Source organism: Barbus barbus (genome assembly GCF_936440315.1).
Source record: "Barbus barbus genome assembly, chromosome: 20".
Taxonomy (NCBI): domain Eukaryota; kingdom Metazoa; phylum Chordata; class Actinopteri; order Cypriniformes; family Cyprinidae; genus Barbus; species Barbus barbus.
Window position 1 is genome coordinate 29,995,935 of NC_136748.1, and position 21,846 is coordinate 30,017,780.

The window sequence follows — 21,846 nt, forward strand, 5'->3', positions numbered from 1 at the left end:
TTGTATAGGCCTGGGCATTTTATTCACTTATTTTATATATTTTTTAAATATAAGCCTATTTATTTATTTGTTTTATATAGTTTTTACTATAGTTTTGTTTTTATGATTTTATGCTTTTGTTTATACCTGTGCATCTTATTTATTTATCTATTTATGTAGTTTATATAACTTTTTATTAATACAGGCCTATTTAGGTAGTTTTTTAGTGTTTTATATAGACCAATATATTTTGTAATTATTATTCAGGTCTGTGTGTTTGTTTGTTTGTTTATAGTTTTTATTTAGGCCTAAAAAATATATTTATTTGTATAGTTTTTATATTGGCCTGTTTTATTTAGTGTTTAGGTTTTATTTTATTTAGGTTATATTATTTTTATATCGGCCTATTTATAATGTTTTATACAGGCCTATACATTTTTATACAGGTTTTATGTAGTATTTATATAGGTTTATATATGATTGATTGATTTATTGTGTTATATAGGCCTTTAAATTTAAAATAGTTTGTTTTATATTATTGTGTGTTATATAACATTTATCTGTTTCTTTTATATAGTTTTTAAATAGGACTATACATTAATTTATTTAGTTATTATTCAGACCTGTACATACATACATGGGTTTCAGGTTTTATGTAACGTTATAATATAGGATTAGTTAATTTATTTAGTTAGGTACTTTTTATGTTATGTTAATATATCTATTTATTTATTGATGTTTTGGGCCTATGCATTAGTTTTTGGTTGTTTCTATTTATTTATTTAGTTTTTATATAGACCAAATATATTGAATCAAATATGGTGCGTAAAGATGCATTGCTCCAGGTTTGATATCACTGAGGAGATCTGTGAAAGCCAGTGATGGTTTGACGTTATTGCTGTCACATTATTATTATTATTATTATTATTAAACACGAGCGATGGCAGAAGTTTCATTTTAAGTGATGTTCGTCTGAACTTCGTTTGAATGTGAAATATCCAGTTTCAGGATTGTTGTTCTTCAAGAAAAGCTGTTGATTATTAGACATAAATGCTTGCGTCTCTCTGTCTGTCATCAGAAACGGTTTCAGTAATGGTTTCTTTCAGGAGTTGTGTGTTTGCTGTGTGGTTATCTGCAGATCTGATACTACGCCAGCTCTGTAATCAAGTCAAATTATACGGTTAGACGGCAGAAACGCACAGGTACGTCTGAAATGAAGAGTCAGGTGAAAACAAAGATCTTTATAACAGACACCTTCTGTTTTCACAGAATCGTGAGACTCTTGCCGGTAAAAATAGCATGAAAATGTTGTTGATGGTGGTGGAGGTGACATGTTAATGAGCGAGTGTGTAAAGACACACATTGATTCAGCTGTGCTCTCTCTCTCTGAACATGTGGCGACCAAATGGATGAGCTTTACAACTATAGTTCTGGTTACTTTCACTTTTGAGCTCTGCTGGGATAAATCTGTGAATGCCACCTCGTTTGTCACCAGTGAATAATTTTAATATTATTAAAAATAATCAGGATTTTGTGCTTTTTACATAAGCATTTTTATTCAGTTCCATTAGGATGAAAAAAGGATTTTTGGGGGGATTTTTGTTTTTTTTTAGACCCATTTATATATATATGGCCTTCTGGAAAGTATGTTCATTTACTGTATATGTACTCAATACTTGGTAGGGGCTCTTTTTGCTTTAATTACTGCCTCAATGCGGCGTGGCATGGAGGTGATCAGTTTGTGGCACTGCTCAGGTGGTAATGGAAGCCCAGGTTGCTTTGATAGCAGCCTTCAGGTCATCTGCATTGTTGGGTCTGGTGTCTCTCATCTTCCTCATATATTCTCTCTGGGGTTCAGGTCAGGTGAGTTTGCTGGCCAGTCAAGCACAGTAACACCACGGTCATTGAACCAGCTTTTGGTTCCTTTGGCAGTGTGGGCAGGTGCCAAGTCCTGCTGGAAAATGAAATCAGCATCTCTATAAAGCTTGTCAGCAGAAGGAAGCATGAAGTGCTCTAAAATCTCCTGGTAGATGGCTGTGTTGACTGTGGACTTCAGAAAACACAGTGGACCAACACCAGCAGATGACATGCAGCCCAAATCATCACTGACTGTGGAAACTTCACACTGGACTTCAAGCAACATGGATTCTGTGCCTCTCCACTCTTCCTCCAGACTCTGGGACCTTGATTTCCAAATGAAATGCAAAATTTACTTTCATCTGAAAAGAGCACTTTGGACCACTGAGCAATAGTCCAGTTCTTTTTCTCCACAGCCCAGGTAAGACGCTTCTGATGTTGTCTCTGGTTCAGAAGTGGCTTGGTAGCTCTTTTCCTGAAGACGTCTGAGCGTGGAGACTCTTGATGCACTGACTCCAGCTTCAGTCCACTCCTTGTGAAGCTCTCCCAAGTGTTTGAATCAGCTTTGCTGGACAGTATTCTCAAGCTTGCGGTCATCCCTGTTGCTCGTGCACCTTTTCCTACCCAAATTCTTCCTTCCAGTCAACTTTGTATTTAATATGCTTTGATACAGCACTCTGTAAACAGCCACAGCTTTCAGTAATGACCCTCTGTGTCTTACCCTCTTTGTGGAGGGCATCAATGTTCGTCTTCTGGATCATTGCCAAGTCAGCAGTCTTCTCCATTATTGTGGTTTCAAAGAACAAGAGATCCTGAATTTATACTGTAGGGATGGTCATTAATTGAAACTCAAATGTAAATATTATAATATTTTGAGATACTGATTTTTGACTTTCATGAGCTGTAAGCTCTAATCATCAAAATTAAAACAAAAAAACTTTTGAAATGTTTTACTTTACATGTAATGAATCTAAAATATATGAAAGTTTCACTTTTTAAAATAATTTACAATAAAAAAAGTAACTTTTTCACGACATTCTAATTTATTGAGATGCACCTGTACATATACATACATACATACATACATACATACATACACACACATACATATATATATATTTTTTTTTATTATTATTAGTTTATGCAGTAGGAATTTTTTGAGTTTTTTAAAAATCTTATTAGGATTGGTACCGAAATATAATTTAAAAAAGCCCTAGAATTTTTATTTGACAAACTTTTGTTTTATTTATTTGAATATATAATTTCTTTTTTTAAATTTTTTAAAAAACTTTAATTCCTTATTTTTATTTTTATTTTTTGACCTGATTATTTATTTTACATTATCCAGTAGTTTGATTTGTTTTTGTTTTTTTAATCTAATTTGTTCCAGAATATACAAAATATAATTTTAAAAATCCTTTGTTTGTTTGTTTGTATGGATTTTTCCACATGCAAACACATTTGTCACCAGTGTGAGCAGTTCTAATTTTATTAAAATGATCAGGAATGTTTTTAATTCTCTGCTTTTTATATAAGCTTTTATTTATTTATTTATTCTAATGTAATTTATTTTTATTTAACTATTTGTAAAAAAAATAAAAAATAAATAAAAATATTTTAGTATATTTTATTTAATTTTTATTTATTCCCATTGGGGAAAATTCGTTTTTTGTTGTTTTTGTTACTCTGTTGGTACTATGGTAAACAGTGATGGTAACAGATGGTGCTTCAATAACATGGCATGGCAATGATATTAATGATACTGATACGATACAATATTTTGATACTACTCTATATTCATGAACTTTGTGTTGTTCGAGTGTTTGTGAGGACTGATGCTCTCCGTCAGCAGATATTTCAGTCTCAGTGTAATCCGAGGGTGGATGGTGTGACTCGGTGATGGTGGGCAGTGTTTCATTCCGAGTAGCTACTAAATACTCCAGACGACACGCCTCCAGGCCGATGAAGAGCGTCAGTGTTTCCCAAAGGCATCCGTCCAAACTCTCATTGACTCCTGTGTGATCTTATGAACAGCTCAGATTTAATGACATTTGTGCACAGAAGTTCATTTATATATGTACTGTTGAATTGTAATTGAAGAGTTTAGAAGTGTTTGCATTGTGTTGAGTAATTTTGAGCCTATCTATTTGTCAGTTTTCCAGTAGATGATGATTGTGAGCTTTATGAAAGCCGGCTTCTCTCTGACCGTGTTGTGTTTGTGAAATGATGTTTTGCATATGAGCCTCAGAAAGACTCGCTAATCTCTTCCATCTGAACATCTCTTAAATGTCAACGAGAAAAGCACAAGCATTTCAAATGCAAGTGGAAAACACTTTTTTTTATTGTCAATGAGAATAGCACAAGGATTTCAAATACAAGTGGAAAAACAATTTATTTTTTATTAATTTTTGTTGCCAACAAGAAAAGCACAAGCTTTTTAAACACAAGTAGAAAACACTATTCTTTTATTTTATTTTATACATTTTTATTGTCCGTGAGAAAAGCACAAGCATTTCAAACACAAGTAGAAAATACTATATTTAAATTTTTTTATTTTCATTAATTTTATTATTTTTTCTTGTCAGCGAGAAAAGCACAAGCATTTCAAACACAAGTAGAAAATCGTGATTTATTTATTTTTTTTATATTTATTTTTTATTATTTCCCGTATGCTACCATGTTTGTCACCAGTGAGTGATTTTATTTTTATTAAAATGCTCAGGAATGTTTTGAAATTATTTAAGCTTTTATTTGTTTGTTTAAATGTAATTTAATTAAATTTTTAGTATTTATATTTTATTTTTTAATTTATTATTTATTTAGTTATTTATTTTAGTTTATCTTACATTCAGTTTCCCAGAAATATCATATGGTGTGGTACTTTGATATATAACACACTACCAGTCCATATTTCCATATTTGGAGACTACAAACTTGATCATGATCCTTCCATGTTAGAGTATACCATCAGTAGTAACTTTTCTGTGTGTGTGAGTGTGTGTGTGTGTGTGTGTGTGTGTGATTGTGACGTTGTGGGTGTGATTATAGGAGTGTCGAGGCTGTAGGAGTGTTAAATGCCGACACACATTAATCAGATCTGCTTCTGCTTCCCTGAGGTGAGCGGCACCATTAGAAATATCAGGAAACTTCAAAAGGAAAACATCCGTGCGTTTGATCGCCTCCGGTGAGGAATATTTCTAGAGATGCTTGTCTGCTGTTAGACAGTGGCTTTTTACATGTGTTTATGTGTGCGAACATTAATGTCACTCTCATAGCAGCTCATTTTTTTAGTTAAACTTAGTGTTTTTTGGGTTTGGAGCTGTGTTATTTGCATCAGTGAAACTGTTCATGATCAGATCTGTGTTAGACGTCTCTGCTTTGACTATGCAGACGCTGCTTGTGGCAGATGTGCTGATGTTGTTCTGAGTGAAATTTGCATCAGCTGCTTTTACTGTTACTGATGTGAGTCTGACTGTTACTTGTTGGAAGGAAATGTGATGGTTTGAGCCAGAGATCATTAATCCACGCTTGCTTTGCTGTGTGTTATGTTTTACATGTGCAGCGCCGGTCCTTTATGATTTATTGGGTGAAATATAATGTGAAGTCTAACTGCAATTTGATGTTGAATTATTTCAAACAAGACTCTTTTGCTCACCATGGCTGCATTTATTTGATTAAAAATACTGTAAATACAGTACATTTTTTATAATATTATTATAATTCAAAACAGCTGTTTTCTATGTGAATATGTGTTAAACTGTAATTTATTTCTGTGATCAAAGCTGTATTTTCAGCATCATTACTCCAGTCTTCAGTGTCACATGATCTTCAGAAATCATAATAATATACTGCTCAACAAACATTTCTGATTATTATCAATGTTGAAAACAGTTGTGCTGATGAATATTTTTGAAACCATCATACATTTAATTCTTCAGGATTCACGGATGAATTGAAAAAACAGCATTTATTTGAAATTGATCAAAAATGACAGTAAAGACATTTATAATGTAACAAAAAATTTCAGTTTAATGCGTCCTTGCTATTGTATTTTTAAATGGTTGTATATACTGAAAATAAAAAATGGTCAGAAATTGGTTGTAAATTTCATAAATGATTATGAAGAAACAGCATTGAAGTATAAAATAGTATTTTTTTTAAAATGCACTCCAAAAACCTTTATATTATTTACTACTATGAAAAGTAATTTTTATAGTGTAGAAATGGCTACACTATAAAATTTGAAAAGTTATGCTCAAGTAATTTAAACAAGTTATACATGCATGCATAAAGTGCATACGTTATGCATAAAAAACAAATTAAATTTGATTTGATTGTTTTTAAGATGCCTAGATTTGATCACATCTTGTTAGAAACTGAATAATTTATAAAATTAGTGAAACGATGCAACAATTAATGAAATTAATTAAAATGTCCCTCGTATGTGTAAACATACCTCGCCAATACAGCTCATTCTCTTCATTTTCATAAATGTTGTTTAAAAGCGTAGAACAGTTTATTGTTAAAACTTGAATATGCAATTGATTACTTTTTTTTTTTATTGAAATGGTATTGTCTCATCAATTTCATAAATTATAAAAAGATATAATCAAATCTAGGTGTATTAAAAATGCTTGTAAATGTTCAATGCAAAAAAACACCTACAAGCAATATGAATGCTCCTGAGCTAATTTCCAAATGTCCCGGAAAGGGTTTGAGTACTTATGCAATGGAATCATTTAAGTTTTTTATTTTTAATAAATTTGCAAAGATGTAAAAACCTTTTTTTTTTTTTTGCTTTACCATTACAGTGTATGGAGTTTAGATTGATGTGGAAAAAAGTAATTTAAAGCAGTTTAACATAAGGCAGCAACATAAAAAATTAAGGGGTATGAATACTTTCGCATGGCATTGTACATGCATGTGTGTGTAAATTTATATATGCATAATAAATATACACAGTACACACATATATTATGTACACTAAACCTTTTATTTTCTATGTGATTAATGGTTGCCCAGCGCTAATTAAAACACATTGTTTCATAGCATAGGTTAAGGATAAATGCATAAAGTACATGCGTTATGCATAAAATTGAAAACTTGATGTTCGTCTCATGCTGTATTTAGTGATCGCAGTTCTATTTTGAGCTGTTGCCGTTTCTAGCTCAGGTGAAGAGGAAGTGTGTTTTTAGCGTTGAGGAATTCAAGCTATGAATATCAAACCTCTGCGCTCGAGAATCCCTGGAATTCCAGCAATTCCGCCGCAGACGTTCGCTTCCAGAAACGTCTGCGTATGCAGACAGAGACCAGGTTCATCTGAGCGTGCGGTTTGTTGGCTGATGTTAGCATCATTATCTGGAGCTGGTGAATGTGTTCGAGCTCTTGAGGTGAGTTAATCCTTGTTTGTGTTCACAATCCTGAACTCTCACAGTCAGTCAGACAGGAAGGTTTGTGGGTTAATGCTTGTTTTGGGCTGGTTTAGTGTGCGTAGAGTTGCTTACTGATAAGGGGTTGAACTGAAGTGATCAGTGTTTTGAGTTGCCTCCATACAAGTTGTTGCTGTTTTAAAGGGAAGTGTTAACGGAGTTAAATAATCACTTTCATTTTTCAGTTTAACTAATGCTGTCAAATCAGTCCTGTAGATCTTTTCTGACCGCATGGCCTGTTATCTGTTATTGAATTATTGAGTCATTCCTGTGGCTGTTCTCTGCCTGTCTGAGCAGATGTGAGTCAGTCGGGATGAGTGTGTGTCATTTGTACGTCATGGATTTCCATGAAGGACGGTGGGTTTCAAACCGATGCCTGTGAGGGAATGTTACAGGTGTGTTTGGGTTTCTTGTAAGTGTGTGTGCAGGTCAGCGCTCAAACGCTGTGTTTAATCATTAGCTCTGTGCTAATGAACTGTTGATCATTTCATTAGTTCTTAGAGTTAAAATATTAAGCACTGTATGTCAGATATAAAATGTCATTTTCAGCATCTTTAAAAAAAAAAACACCTAAGATTGTGAAACAATTTTTTTTTTTTTTAATGTAAATTTTTTAAGACACTTATTTGCTCGTTTCTTGTTAGAAAATGAATTATTTCTGAAATTGTTGCAACAATAAAAATTTTGGATTGAAATTTTACACTCGCATGTTTATAAGGTGTCTAGATTTGACCATATTTTGTTTGAAATTTAAAAATGCATAAAATTGTTGCAACAGAAACAATTGATCAAATATGTAATTTGAATTGAAATTGTATTGATTCAACAATTTTATAAATTATTCTATTTTTAACCCTCTGGGGTCGGCTGTATCGCGGCGATACCAGCTCGTTTTGCAGGAATCTGTTGCAGGAACGAGTCAAAGTCTGTTCACATCTCTGTGGTTAGATCAGTGTGCACAATAATGTCTTTGACCCTCATTATGTGTGTTTTGATTATACTGTGTTGTAAATAAAATACAAATAATTAAAAAAAAACAATTTCAGTCTCCTCACACTGTCTTACCTGCCTCAGTCAGAGTCACACTGATGGGCCGTTAGCAGCTTTAGGGGAGGGCCCTTTGTCTCTCAGGTGAGAACCACTTCATCTTCAAGCCCATTACCACTCCCTGGTAATCAAAGGTGTAATCAAATCCAGGTTTCTTACAAATGCTTATGCGTGTAAAATTTCAAGATAAATTTCGAAACAAAAACGTAAAAGTTTTGTAAATTAGCCTATTCCATTTCTTACATGAAATTGTCAAATCTAAATGCTTATGAGTGTGAAGCAATAGAATAAATTTTAATTTAAATTTTACACATTTTTAAGACTCCGAGATTTCTTGTTAGAAATGGAACAATTTATGAAATCGTTGAAACGATTCAAATAAATTTGTAATATTTAAATAGAATTTTAGGGCCAGTTTTACTACCCGCTTGCACCAGTGCAAACCATCTTTTGGCGTTAAAATAGTACTGTCAGGTTTTACTAAAGACACTCCGTGACGAATTAGTGCTGAAAAGGAGTGGACACAGTTATTTTGTGTCTGACCTTATTGAATATGCATTTGTAGGAGTTACAGACGCAAAAGTTACGGGAGGAGAGTATTCAAATGAATAACGCAATTCTAACGTTTGCTCTCGTCACATCACTGGAATTTGCGCCATTATTTAACGCCCCAAAATAGCACGTCTTAACTATTTTGTGCTTGAAATGGCTGCAATTATTGTTGCTAGGAGAGGCTCAGCAGAGAACAGAGAGTTTGTGGTAGAAGGGAGGGGATTTTTTTCCACACGTAATTTATTTGGAATGCAAGAACACAAAAATATAGTTTCCCAAGCCATGTTATTTTTAATTAGCTTCAGGAAATAAAAGACGACTTTGAACCCTCAACTAGGAGTCATGCATTACCAGCTCTATCAAAACTTCTTGCAACTTCTAGCTTTTTTTTCAACATACTATGGCTTATCTATTTCTTTATTCTTTATTTCCGACTGCTCTAATTTGCGCTGCACTTGGTATATATTGCATTGGTCGATATGTAAATGAGATGTTATGTCTGTGTTTGTTAATTTGCAATTGTTAGTAGATCACCCGCAGAAATTTCCCCTCCCATCGGGGCTCTTTTGGAATTACGCTAATTTGTAAACCCCTGTTTAGTAAAACTGGCCCTTATTGTCTTAACAATTTCATAAAATATAGGTTAAAAACAATAAATGTCTCTCATTTCTTGATGTTGTATTTCCAGAGCAGAATAAGAAGTAAATTCAGGCTAGACGGTGTGCCTGGGTTATCTGTACGTGTTTAATGGGTCAGACTGAACGTCTGAGAGCAGTTTATAAGCTCTTTAAAAGCAGTAGAGGAATCGATTACTTACAAATACAGTGGAAAATATTTCCCTGAATGGTTTCTTTGAGGTGTAATATCATTATTAGTGTGTGTTACTTACTTAAACTGCTTTGAATAGGGTTTAGGTATTTACATGTGAAATGTCATTGACGAACATTTTAGTTTCTACAAAGAAGTTTGTATTCTCTTTTCCTTTAGAAAAGCATCTTTGTGAGATGCACAAACCCTATAAAACCAAAAATGGTTCAATAAGAAACCTTCTTATTGAGAATGAGAGGTTTCTGCACAGAACCAGTAAAAAAGCTTTATTTTAAATAGTTTTTCTAATGTTTTATTTCTCATATTTGTCATTGATGACTGTGAGCAGCTCATCCTGCTGCACCCTGTTTTTAATTGCCGTTCGATGGCATTGGATGGTAAGTTTATAAGGAAGCGCCTTTATGACAGGTCAGTTATAAGCTTCGTATTGTAGCCTCAGGATATGCAGCTGATGAAAGCGCCATTGTTTTATTTCCCAAAATATCCGTTCTGTGGAATGTGATGCTTTACAGTGTCTCTCTTTGTCGTAATGTGTCCTGATGAAGTCTTTTAATGCCACATGAACACCTGCAAAAACTTAATTCGCTGAGAAAACTGCAGACATTTCCAGTTTTGATTCCTTTAGTGGTTGTTTTAGTAGGTTTGATAAGCCAAGAAACCTCCGAGTCGTATGATTCATTTATAATTTGAGTCTTTTTGATTGATTCATTGAAGAACTGGTTTGTAAGAGTCATTTGTTTGTGAGTCAGACTACCCTGGCTTTGCTGTATGTTTGTTTTTTGTCTCTTTTTGTCTTAACTAGTCCTGATAAAGTTGTTATAATGAATTCATAGCTCATTTTGGCCTAGGAAAAGTCACATTGTAGCAGTTTTTAAATAAATTACTGTTTTGATTATTAATTATCCGCAGTAGATTCATAAGTGGTTCCATTTCTAAAAATCAATTTTTCAGTCTAGGCATCTTAAAAGGCTTTAAAGGCTTAAAAAAAAATCGTAAATTCCTTAATTGTTTTTGACAATTTCATAAATGTTTCCAATTTATGAAAAGAAATAGTCAAATCTTAGGTGCCTTAAATTCTTTATGAGTGTAAAATTTCAATTCAGTGTTCATAAAGGTTTTCATTCTTTCAACAATTTCATTGAATGTGACATTTCAATACAACATTTCATAAATTCATTCATTGCTTCAAAAATTTCATGAATTGTTTCATTTATAGCAAGAGATCGTCATATCTAGGTGCCTTAAAATCTTATGAATGTAAAATTTCAACAATTTCAGAAATGTTTCAATTTCTAGCAAGAAACTGTCAAATGTAGATTTCTTAATTCTTATGATTGTAACATTTCAATACGAATTTCGTAAATTCTTTCATTGATTTCAGCAATTTCATAAAAAGAAATGTTAAAATCTAAGTGTCCTATTTAAAATTTCAATGCAAGTATAAAAAAAACGATAAGGTCCAGAGTCTTATTTTTGTTTTATAATTAACTGTTTATTAAATTTGTAGTTTAAAAACTATATATGGGTAGTTGACGTATCAATGTGTCCAACTAAATTAGGCTGCTATCCCTTTAAAACCGAATGCACGGATGCAATGTACTTAAGATGTAATCAACTGTGTTTACGTGAATACTCGTCAAAACGGACATCATTTTGTGTGTATTTCTGTGTGTTAATGCGATGTGAGAGTCGTTTATGGTAAATATCTTTCAGCACTATATACTCTAGTATTTTTATCTAAAGCTAAACACGCTTTATTCATTAAAACTACTGAAAGAACAAAACGGAGGGGTCGGGTAATAAAAAATGCATTCTGAATGCATCTTGTTTTATTTATTTAATAATATTTCTGTATTTGTACTGGACAATATTGAGCAAGAACATCACTTTTTGCAGTGTTGTGAGTCTGTTTGATTGATTCATTAAAGAACTGGTTCAAAAGAGTCATTTGTTCATGAATCAGACTACATCGGTTTTGTGTTTTTTCATGTATCTGCGCAATCCGTGATGTCTGTTTATTGACTTTTGACATGTTTTTCTAGCATAACAACTCAGTCACATAACTGTATAATAACTTAATAGTATAATAACTTGAGTATGACGTCAACCTGTGACCCTAAAATCAGTCCCTGTCAGACTGTTTCCAATAGATTGTCCTTTATTTCCTGCCTCTCCGGATTTTCGTTTCCAGCCAACTTCGCTCCAGAGGATTTTATGTCAGTTTGAAGAGCAGGAATCAGGGCATGTCAAAAAGCATTTCAGAAAATGAACTTACAGTAAACCACAACAGCGTACAGGGTTTCTGGGAATTAAAGTAGCTCCAAGAAGAAGTCAAAGACTGAAAATGTCTGGAAGTGGCATTAGATAACTAAAAGCGAATTCTGCTTCAGTCAAGTGCAAGAACAGCTTAATATTGAGTTATTAGTTTAGTATTCAGCAGCTTGGCAAAGGCATTGCTACTCATTTCATATATAGAAGTCTTAGAAGTACATAGAAATCATGACAGAAATATATTACTATTTACAGGAGACAGAATGTACTTCTTAAAGTTGTAGTAATAATGACAATACATTTTATTATTAAACAACATTTTTAAGAAAAATCTAAATTTTTAATCCATGTTTTAATTTTTTGTTGTGCAGCACTTGGCCAAAAAAAGAGATTGTTTTATTTGATATTTGAAAAGATTTTTTAGATAATTGATTTGATTACCCCATTTTCTATAGAAAATTTGTATTTGACGTTATTCATATAATTATTATTATTAGCAATAATAATAATACAATTGATTTAAAATGAAGGAATATTGAACCATTCTTGTCCATGTTTTGAGCAGCACTTTTTGCCAAAAATAAAAGGAATGATTATATTTTCCATTTATTAAATTAAATTTAAATTACTTTATTACATGCATATTACATTATACATTACATATTCCCCATTCTATTACATTTTTAAAAAACTTTTGTTTTATTGATTTGATTACCACTGTTTTTATCGTATTTTTTATTTGACATTATTATTATTAGTCATAGAAGTAATATTAATAATAATAGTAATACGATTTATTAAGGAATATCAAACCATTGTTTTGTCCATGTTTTAATTTAAACCATAAACCTTTGTTGTGCAAAACTTTGCCAAAAAAAATTAAAGGATTTATAAGAATTTTAATTTAATTACATTTTTAAAAGTTTACTAAATTGTTAGTATTATTAATTGATTTTACCACCACTTTTGATACAGGTCTAGTCATGCAAAGACAAATTCAGTGAAACCAGCAAAAAAAAAAAAAAAAAAAAATACAATGATACAGACCTTTGGTCATAACTACCAGCACTAGTAAATTTGAAATTAATTGAAAAAAACTTCATTAACGTTATGATAATTCACCCTAAGCTGAAAAATAATGCTGTCAGCATGGTAAAATCATGTTTTGTTTGTCTCCAGCAGAATGTCATCGTCTGTCCACCGGTTCGTCTGTGGGGAGTCCGGATCCACGGGCCGCAGACTGCTGCTCTCTGTCCAGCACTGAGCCTTCAGAGGACAGCCGGCCGGTCAGCGCCGTGTCCACCGTCTCGTCCGAGTCGTCCAGTGAGGGCAACAGCGGCTCCACAACAGCGCCGTGCGCAGCAGCTGATATCGACCTGGAGCTCAGTCCTCCGGAGGCTCCCTCAGGTCCTCCAGAGCTGCTCGGGTTCGACTGGTCGGTTGAAGAGCCGTCGGTCTCGACGCCGGACCCTCCGTCGCCGTTCGCAACCGCCACGATGGCGCCAAACCCTCAGCTCACGTACGTGGATCGTGTGGTGATGGAGATTATCGAGACGGAGCGGATGTACGTCAGGGATCTGCGCAGCATCATAGAGGTGAGAAACATCAGATGCTGTAGGTTCTGATTCAGAAATGTCTTTGTGTCTCATAGTATTGGCTCAAAATTTGAACACTTTCAGAAAATTAAACCATTTTTGAGATACTGGAGTGAAATTCAAATTCGCCACTGTTCAAACGTTTGGGCTTGTTAATATTTTTTTATATTTTGCAGTCTCACCAAGGCTGCATTTATTTGTTCAAAAATACAGTAAAAAAACTGTAAAAATTTGAAATATTATTACAATTTAAAATAACTTTTCTATGTGAATGTGTTAAACTGTAATTTATTTCTGTGATCTGCAGCTGTATTTTCAGCATCATTACTCCAGTCTTCAGCATCACATGATCTTCAGAAATCATTATAATATACTGATTTACTGCTCAACAAACATTTCTGATTATTATCAATGTTGAACACAGTTGTGCTGCACAATGCTACTTTTATCTAAAATAGAAATGTTTTGTCAAATTAAAAAAGTCAATTTAATGCATCCTTACTGAGAAAAAGTAACAGTAAAAAAGGAAAAGTTATTTTTTAAAAACATTTTTACCGATTTATACAAATATATACAAATAAATTAAAAAAATATGTGTGTGTGTGACCCTGGACCACAAAACCAGTCATAAGGGTCAATTTTCTGAAAGCTGAATAAATAATGTTTCCATTGATGTATGGTTTGTTATGATAGGACAATATTTGTCTGAGATACAACTATTAGAAAATCTGGAATCTGAGGGTGCAAAAAAATCTAAATATTGAGAAAATCTCCTTTAAAGTTGTTCAAATGAAGTTCTTAGCAATGCATATTACTAATCAAAAATTAAGTTTTGATATATTTACGGTAGGAAATTTACTAAATATCTTCATGGAACATGATCTTTATTTAATCTCATAATGATTTTTAGCATTAAAGAAAAATGGACAATTTTGAGCCATACAATGTATTGTTGGCTATTGCTACAAATATACCTGTGTTACTCATGACTGCTTTTGTCTCACACACACACACACACACACACACACAAATATAAAGTATAAGTATTTTCATATTTAAAAAAAAAAAAAATGCAAGCGAGCTTGTTGCAATGCATTCTGGTATTGCTTTATCCATAACAGATACATGTGATGCTGCCTTAGAGTTTGTTAGTGTAATTTTGATGCCTAAGAGTGCTGTCGATGTAGGAATTTCCCTAGAAAGCGTTCTTCTACTTGTCCCATAAACCCTCCACCGAGCCGCTGACAGCTCCTGCACCTCCATCATCTTTAACGGCCACTTCCTGTAACATTACCAGCCTCCAACAGACAGATGGTGTTCCTCACACTTCTGCAGAACACCCAGAATGCCATGCTTTAAAACAACAACAATAATAAACTGCATGACTAGTAAGAGCTAGTGAACTTCACTGCACTAACGGCTGTTTTTCTAGTCGTTTCCCACTCAGGGTGGAGTGCTGCGTTAGCAGGATGTCTCGCTGCTGAACACGGGAATTCCTCGGGCTTGTAGGTTTCCACAGGTGTCACTCCTCTTGCAGGAATGTGTTGCACCTTCATATTCCTTATGCATGACTTTCCATCCTTGAAAATGGCATTGCTGACCGTCTGCAGCACACATAATGCAGTCTTGATAAACAAACTTGAGCTGCATGCGTGTTTCTAAAGTTAGACCTTATTAGATACTTTCTTCTAACTCTAAGGCAGCATAGCATGCATCTTTTGGGAAATCCCATAATGCATTGTCATCTCAGTGGAAAGAATGCAATGCATGGATAAAGTAGCGTAATTTCATTCTTTGCTCCTCAAATTTGAAATCAGCTGTGCTGTGTTAATGTCGAAGTACATATTTCTTTGACAACCAGCTGTTTTTTCACTTAAGACAAGCAAACGTATCTTCACTGATGCTTTAAGAATTGCTTACTTTTGCATGCTTAGAGTAAAACTGACCATTATCTAAATCAGTCGTGTGCCAGACTTTAGACAATATACAGAATAATATACAAATAGGCACAAAATAGCAAAAACACAATATATAATATAGACAATTATGTGTGTACAGGTCTGATATGTGCAAATTTGAAATGAAAAAATGTGTGGTGAATAAATACTGTATATTAGATATTCATTATTACATTATTATTAAATAATAGAGTTGTGTGTTCCACATTTAGTGTCAAGTGTTCATGAGATCACTAATTAAACCAAAACCAACCGATATTTAAATATTTAATTGAAACAAAACCAACCGATATTTAAATATTTAATTGAAATAAAACCAACCGATATTTAAATATTTAATTGAAACAAAACCAACCGATATTTAAATATTTAATTGAAACAAAACCAACCGATATTTAAATATTTAATTGAAACAAAACCAACCGATATTTACATTTCTTAACAGCACAAAACCGACCCATGTTTAATTAACTGAATAGAACAATATCAACCAATATTCAAACCTCTAACAGAACAAAACCAACCAACATTTGAATCTCTTAATTGTCTTTGATTGCTGAGACATGTGCCCGAGTCACTGCGGCATTGATATATGTGCTAGACAACACTATACATACATACAGTATAATTAGATCTAAATCTGGAGGATCACCTGTATCATCGTTATGTTTCGTCATATCGCCCAGTCCTAGTATAAAACTCACTCTATGCTGAAGCACAAAGTCAATATAGACATAACAGTATGAAATATGACTTGTAAGGGTGTTTTTACCTGAAAGGTTTGGAGTCAGTCTTCCTGTTTGAAAGTGCCTTTTTCTCCATTATGAGGTGCATTATGGGTCTGAGGGAGCATGTTGAAGGGTCTTAAATAAGGCTCATAATTGGGCTCTAGTGAGCCGTGTTTCTCTCACAGCTGCATTGGATATAGTAAGTTGGAAACTGATGTCATATGTTACCGGGATCGTCTGGGAATTTGAAATCGGAGTCGCTTTCAATGATGTGGCCTGCTAAACTCCAACTTGATTTGGCCTGTTTGGCACGGAACAGAGTTTTACGTAAAACTTTAAAGAACATGTTCAGATTGGAAATAATATACTTAAGTCTTTGGGGTGTTTTATTTTGCAGTATCATGCAATTTTTTATGCTTAGTATAATGCAGAAAAACTGATTTTCATTGTTGCAAGTGGAGTTTCGTACATTGTTAGTTCTGCTGACTTTGTTGACTTAAATGAAATGCATCAATGCATTGCAATTATTGTGTGTCAGTGTTGTTTTTAGCATTTAGTGCAGAATTTAGTTTCTCAACATCAGTCAGTTGTTAGTCTTAAGATGTAAGTAAGATGTTAAGATGTACTGGTAATACCATGGTATTTTGATTTGTACCATGGGACTAAATGGGATAGAGCAGCACAGAACAGAGTTTACATGCACGTGTGAGTTTTAGAAAAAAAAAAAAACACTTTCAAGACAAGTGTTCCATTTAGAATTATTTACTTACAAAAAAATTAAAGTTTTATTTTTTTTTTATTTTTTTTTTGCATTGACAGTTTTCATGCCATTCTCATTACTATGCAAATTAATATGCATTTTCATTGCTGTAATGTGGAATTTCATACATTGTTAGTACTGCATTTATGCGGAGTTTAATTAATGAAATAAATCAATGCATTGTAATTATTGTGTGTCAGTGTTGGTTGTCTTTAGAGTCAGGCAGAATTTAGTACTGTGGTAATACCATGGTACAGTGATGGTATCAGATGGTAATACTATAGTACTTTGATATATACCGTGGTACTGAATGAGATGAAGCAGTGCAGAACAGAGTTTACATGCATATGAGTTTAACAAAAAACAAAATTAAAAACATAATTTTTTTTAAAGATAATGAAGTTTTCATTGACAATTTTCATGCCATTCTTATTAATATAATGCAAAAAAAACTATCTTTTGTTATTTTAATGTGAAATTTCATACATTGTACTGCTGACTTTATGCTGTTTAATTAATGAAATGCATCAATGCATTGAAGTTATTGTGTGTCATGCAGAATTTAGCTTCATTCAGCTGTTAGCTTTACAAAGAAGTACTGTGGTATTACCATGGTACAGTGATGCTATCAGATGTAGTACCATGGTATTTTGATTTATACCATGGTAATGATTAACCTATTGATATGCCATGATATTTGCATGGTACGTCAAATTATACCACCATACTAATAATAATTAAATATTTGCATTTGTCAGTGTAGTAAATGCAAAACCGAGACACAGAATAGATAAGAAACCTTATATGACAATATTTTTGTATGATTATTATTAATGTAATGTAGAATGCCACTTCATTTGCTAGTCAAAATATATATATTGTGCAGTTTTCCTTCAGTTCTCTAGTGCTATCTGCTGGGCAGTTGAAGGCGATGCAGTATGAATCAAGATGGATAATAGTTTGCCATTGGTTGAGTTAGAAATCATATTTATTTACCTTTTCCCATTTTCAGGATTATCTTGTGCACATCATTGACACCAGGGACCTTCCCATCAATCCAGAGCAAGTGTGTTCGCTGTTTGGGAATATTGAACACATTTACGAGTTCAACAGGTAAGATTCAACCATAGTCAAGTCACTATTATTTGTATAGCGCTTTTAACAATGCAAATTGTGTTTACATCAGCTTGATATAAAGCAGGATGGCTTTATATCAGCTTTACAGTAATGACTTACTATGCATTTTACATACAACTTTACATTTATATATATATATGTATATGTACACACACACATGTACAGCAGTGTCAAGTCAGTATTGGCTGCTAAAAAATGAGGTTGCACTGGGATAAAAACGTCATGTAATGTCATTTAGAGAGCTGATAACTCAACCACACATGCAAAAGCATATTCAGACACCATCAATGGATTTATTCAGGACTGATCTTCTGTTTAAACATTGTATTTATTCATGCAAATGAGGAAACAGCAGCTGTCAAGTGTCAGATGTTCTCTGGCTGTAGATGTGGGATGTAAATAAACATGGTGGTTTGTTTTTGGTCAAGAGCCGGGCGCATCGGTACACATGCTCACCTAATGCTCTTCACCAGTGTGTTTAAACAGTTGCTCAGCGCATGAGCTCATGCTGAATAGTGCTGTAAGTCTTTAAAGGAATAGTTCAGCCAAAAATAATGGTTTGCTGAAAATGTGCTCACCCTCAGGCCATTTTACAAGATTAGGATGAGTGTGTTTCTTCATCAGGTTTGTAGAAATGTGTCTCTGCATCAGTGTCTCAGCAATGGAGGTGAATGGGTGCCGTCAGAATGAGAGTCCAAACAGCTGATAAAAACATCACAATAATCCACACCACTCCAGTCCATCAGATAACATCCTGACAGTTAACAGTCCATATATTAACAGTTTGAAGTTAAAAATGTCTGCTTTTGTCTTAAGATGTTATCTGATGGACTGGAGTGGTGTGGATTGTGATGTTTTTATCAGCTGTTTGGACTCTCATTCTGACGGCACCCATTCACTGCAGAGCATCCATTGATGAGCAAGTGATAATATAATCCAGTGTTTATGAAAAGTTCTTTAAAAGTTTTTGTTCTGTTTGTATTTAAGTCACTTTGGTGGTCAACTTAAACCAGTTTTAATAGTTTACATCAGTTGTTTAAATAGTCGGCCTTCACATTTTGTCGTTTATCTGCATAAAACAGTTATCTTATTATTAACACAAACAAACTTTAATGCACCTCATTTAACCGGCTTCTGTTCTGTAAATGACTTTTACATGCATCAACGAACCATTTATCTGGGCAAGTGTTTTTGTTTTGAGATGTGCATTTGCTCTGTTCATTTCCAGACTTCCTCTTTCTGTGTCTGATGTCTGATAGAAGGTCATTGTGAAACTTCACATGTGTTTATCATCACTCAGAACCAAACGCATGTTTAAGCATCTGGCTTTATCATTTTCAGTCTTTTTACATCATTAAAAGGAATATTATGTGTTCAACAAGTTGATAAATGTTATGCAGCGGCTATTTGCACTAAGTGTAAATAGCATATTTTCTTAGCGATAGATACTATTTAAACTAAGCACAAATAGCTATAGAGTCTATTTACACTGTTAAAATAGCAATATGTTCTGCTATTTATACTACTTATTGCAAATAGTGGCAATTATCTGCACCTCAGTATTGTAGTACATTATAAAACAGTGCACAATAATATCGTATTGAGTGTAAATTATAGATTTAATTCAAATTATTAAATGGATGCCACAATAAAGCCCTCCCTACACCTACCCTAACCCTACCCGATACTTTTATTTTCAACTTTTTGATTATTTCCTTCATTTTTATTGTAAATAAATGCCTTTCCGATGCGATATGATATTTGAAAAGGAATAAAAAAAAGTTTGACAAAAGGCGGGTTCGAACTCGGGTTGATCGTGTCAAAAAGCATGCGTCTTACCATCTCCGCCACTGTTGACTAACCCAATCACACGTTAGTGGGCGGAGTTATTGTAAATAGCCTTTGCCAACAAGGCGGGCTATTTGTACTTAGTGTAAATAGACACTCTGTTATTGTTGCACATGCATTATTAACCCTATAAAGCCTACTGTATTTCTAAGGCCTCTAAAGGATCAAACTTTGCTGTTAAATGTCACACTCAATCTACTCCATGTCTTCTGTCTTTGATTGATAGTTTAGAGTGTTATTATCCAGTAAAAGCTCTTTTAGTCTAATTTGTCCAAATGTCCAGCTTCAGCTGGTGCTTCTCGTGTCAAATCTTTACTGATTTTTATCAAGTAAACATCAGAATAACTGCAGTCATATCTCCAGATGAACACTTACTGGACTGAAGCAGCTCAGCTTTACTTGATTCTCCATCAATCATATTTAGAAAAATCAGTGCGTCTCAAATCTGATCATCAGGATCTTTTGAGGAACTTTTATTTGTTCATCTCTCAAACAGCATTGGACTGCATTGCATTATATGTTTGGATCATTTCAGTCTCATCTTACTAAGACATATTATTGGAGATATAGAGTGACCACTGATGTTTAGATCATTTTATGTCAGTATCTGCTGTACTGTTATAAAGATCTCATTATAAGCATCAGAATTTCATCATATAAATATCAGCATCTGCACCAAATTGCATAGTTTTGCTCAGTTTGAGTCTGAATAAAACTGAGCTTTTCTTTTCATCCAATAAAATTGAGCTGTTTTTCCTCCATATTATCACTATATCAGACTATATGAGCCATACAAGCATGATGGATCAGATATGATACTCAACAAAAAACGAATAAGCAAGATATATATAAATATATATATGTGTTAATATTTAATAAATGGTTCAATTTTTATTTTATTTTTTATTTTATTTTTACAACTGTTTATGAAGTTTTATTTTATGGAACAGTAGTACAAAACAAAAAGCAGCTGTACAAATTTAAAACCCACCCCTTGGTAGACTCAAATAAATAAATACAATAAATAATAATAATAAACAGATTAATTAATATTAATAGATAAACAAATAACAATAAAATAATTTTTACAAAGATTTTAGAAAAGACACAACATTAAAAGCTGAATGCCATGAATGAACAGTTATTATTATTAATTAACTATTATTTAATACTGTATATCAGGCATTACGGGGTTAAATGCATTCTGAAACCTTCATTTATCACTCTGTCTTTTTATTATTGCATCTTCGTTAAATTTGCTTATGGTCACCATAATCAAATGCTAATGTTTTATATTGTCTTTGCAGTGAGTTATTACAGTCTTTAGACACGTGTGCCAGTGATCCTGTGGCCATCGCGCGCTGCTTTGTGGACAAGGTACTAAATACAAACTTAAAGTAAATGTGTCCCTGGAGCACAAATGCAGTCATCAGTACAACAGGTATATTTGTAGCAATAGCCAACAATACATTTCAAATAGTTGTATCTCAGCCAAATATTGTCCTAACAAACCATACATCAGTGGAAAGCTTATTTATTCAGCTTTCAGATGATGCATACATCTCAATTTTAAAAAAAATCTACCCTAATGGCTTGTTTTGTGCTCCAGGGTCACAAATATGCCGTTCAGGATGTTCCTTTTATAATTCTGAATCATTTTCTCTCCTTTCCATTGCAGAGCGAGTATTTTGAGATCTACACGCAGTACTGTACAAACTACCCAAAGTAAGTAAAGCTCTGTGTTAAATATAGTATTTGGGCCTCCGGTGCGAGCGAGCGCTGATGCATGTGACAGATTATTCCTCTGAGTCAGTAACGTCCTTCATAAACGGCATCAGACGGACAGTTTGACATCAG

At 33.4% G+C, this 21,846-nt stretch overlaps 1 protein-coding gene across 1 annotated transcript in view; it reads left to right on the plus strand.

Moving 5' to 3' along the window:
- LOC306886802 (pleckstrin homology domain-containing family G member 3-like) overlaps window positions 1-21,846 on the plus strand; it is a 58,767-nt gene that overhangs the window by 14,638 nt on the left and 22,283 nt on the right. Inside the window, exons 3-6 of the mRNA XM_079444107.1 lie at window positions 13,146-13,558; window positions 18,017-18,117; window positions 21,297-21,366; window positions 21,668-21,714. Coding sequence (XP_079300233.1) covers window positions 13,146-13,558; window positions 18,017-18,117; window positions 21,297-21,366; window positions 21,668-21,714 — 631 coding nt within the window. The remainder of the gene's footprint in view (window positions 1-13,145; window positions 13,559-18,016; window positions 18,118-21,296; window positions 21,367-21,667; window positions 21,715-21,846) is intronic.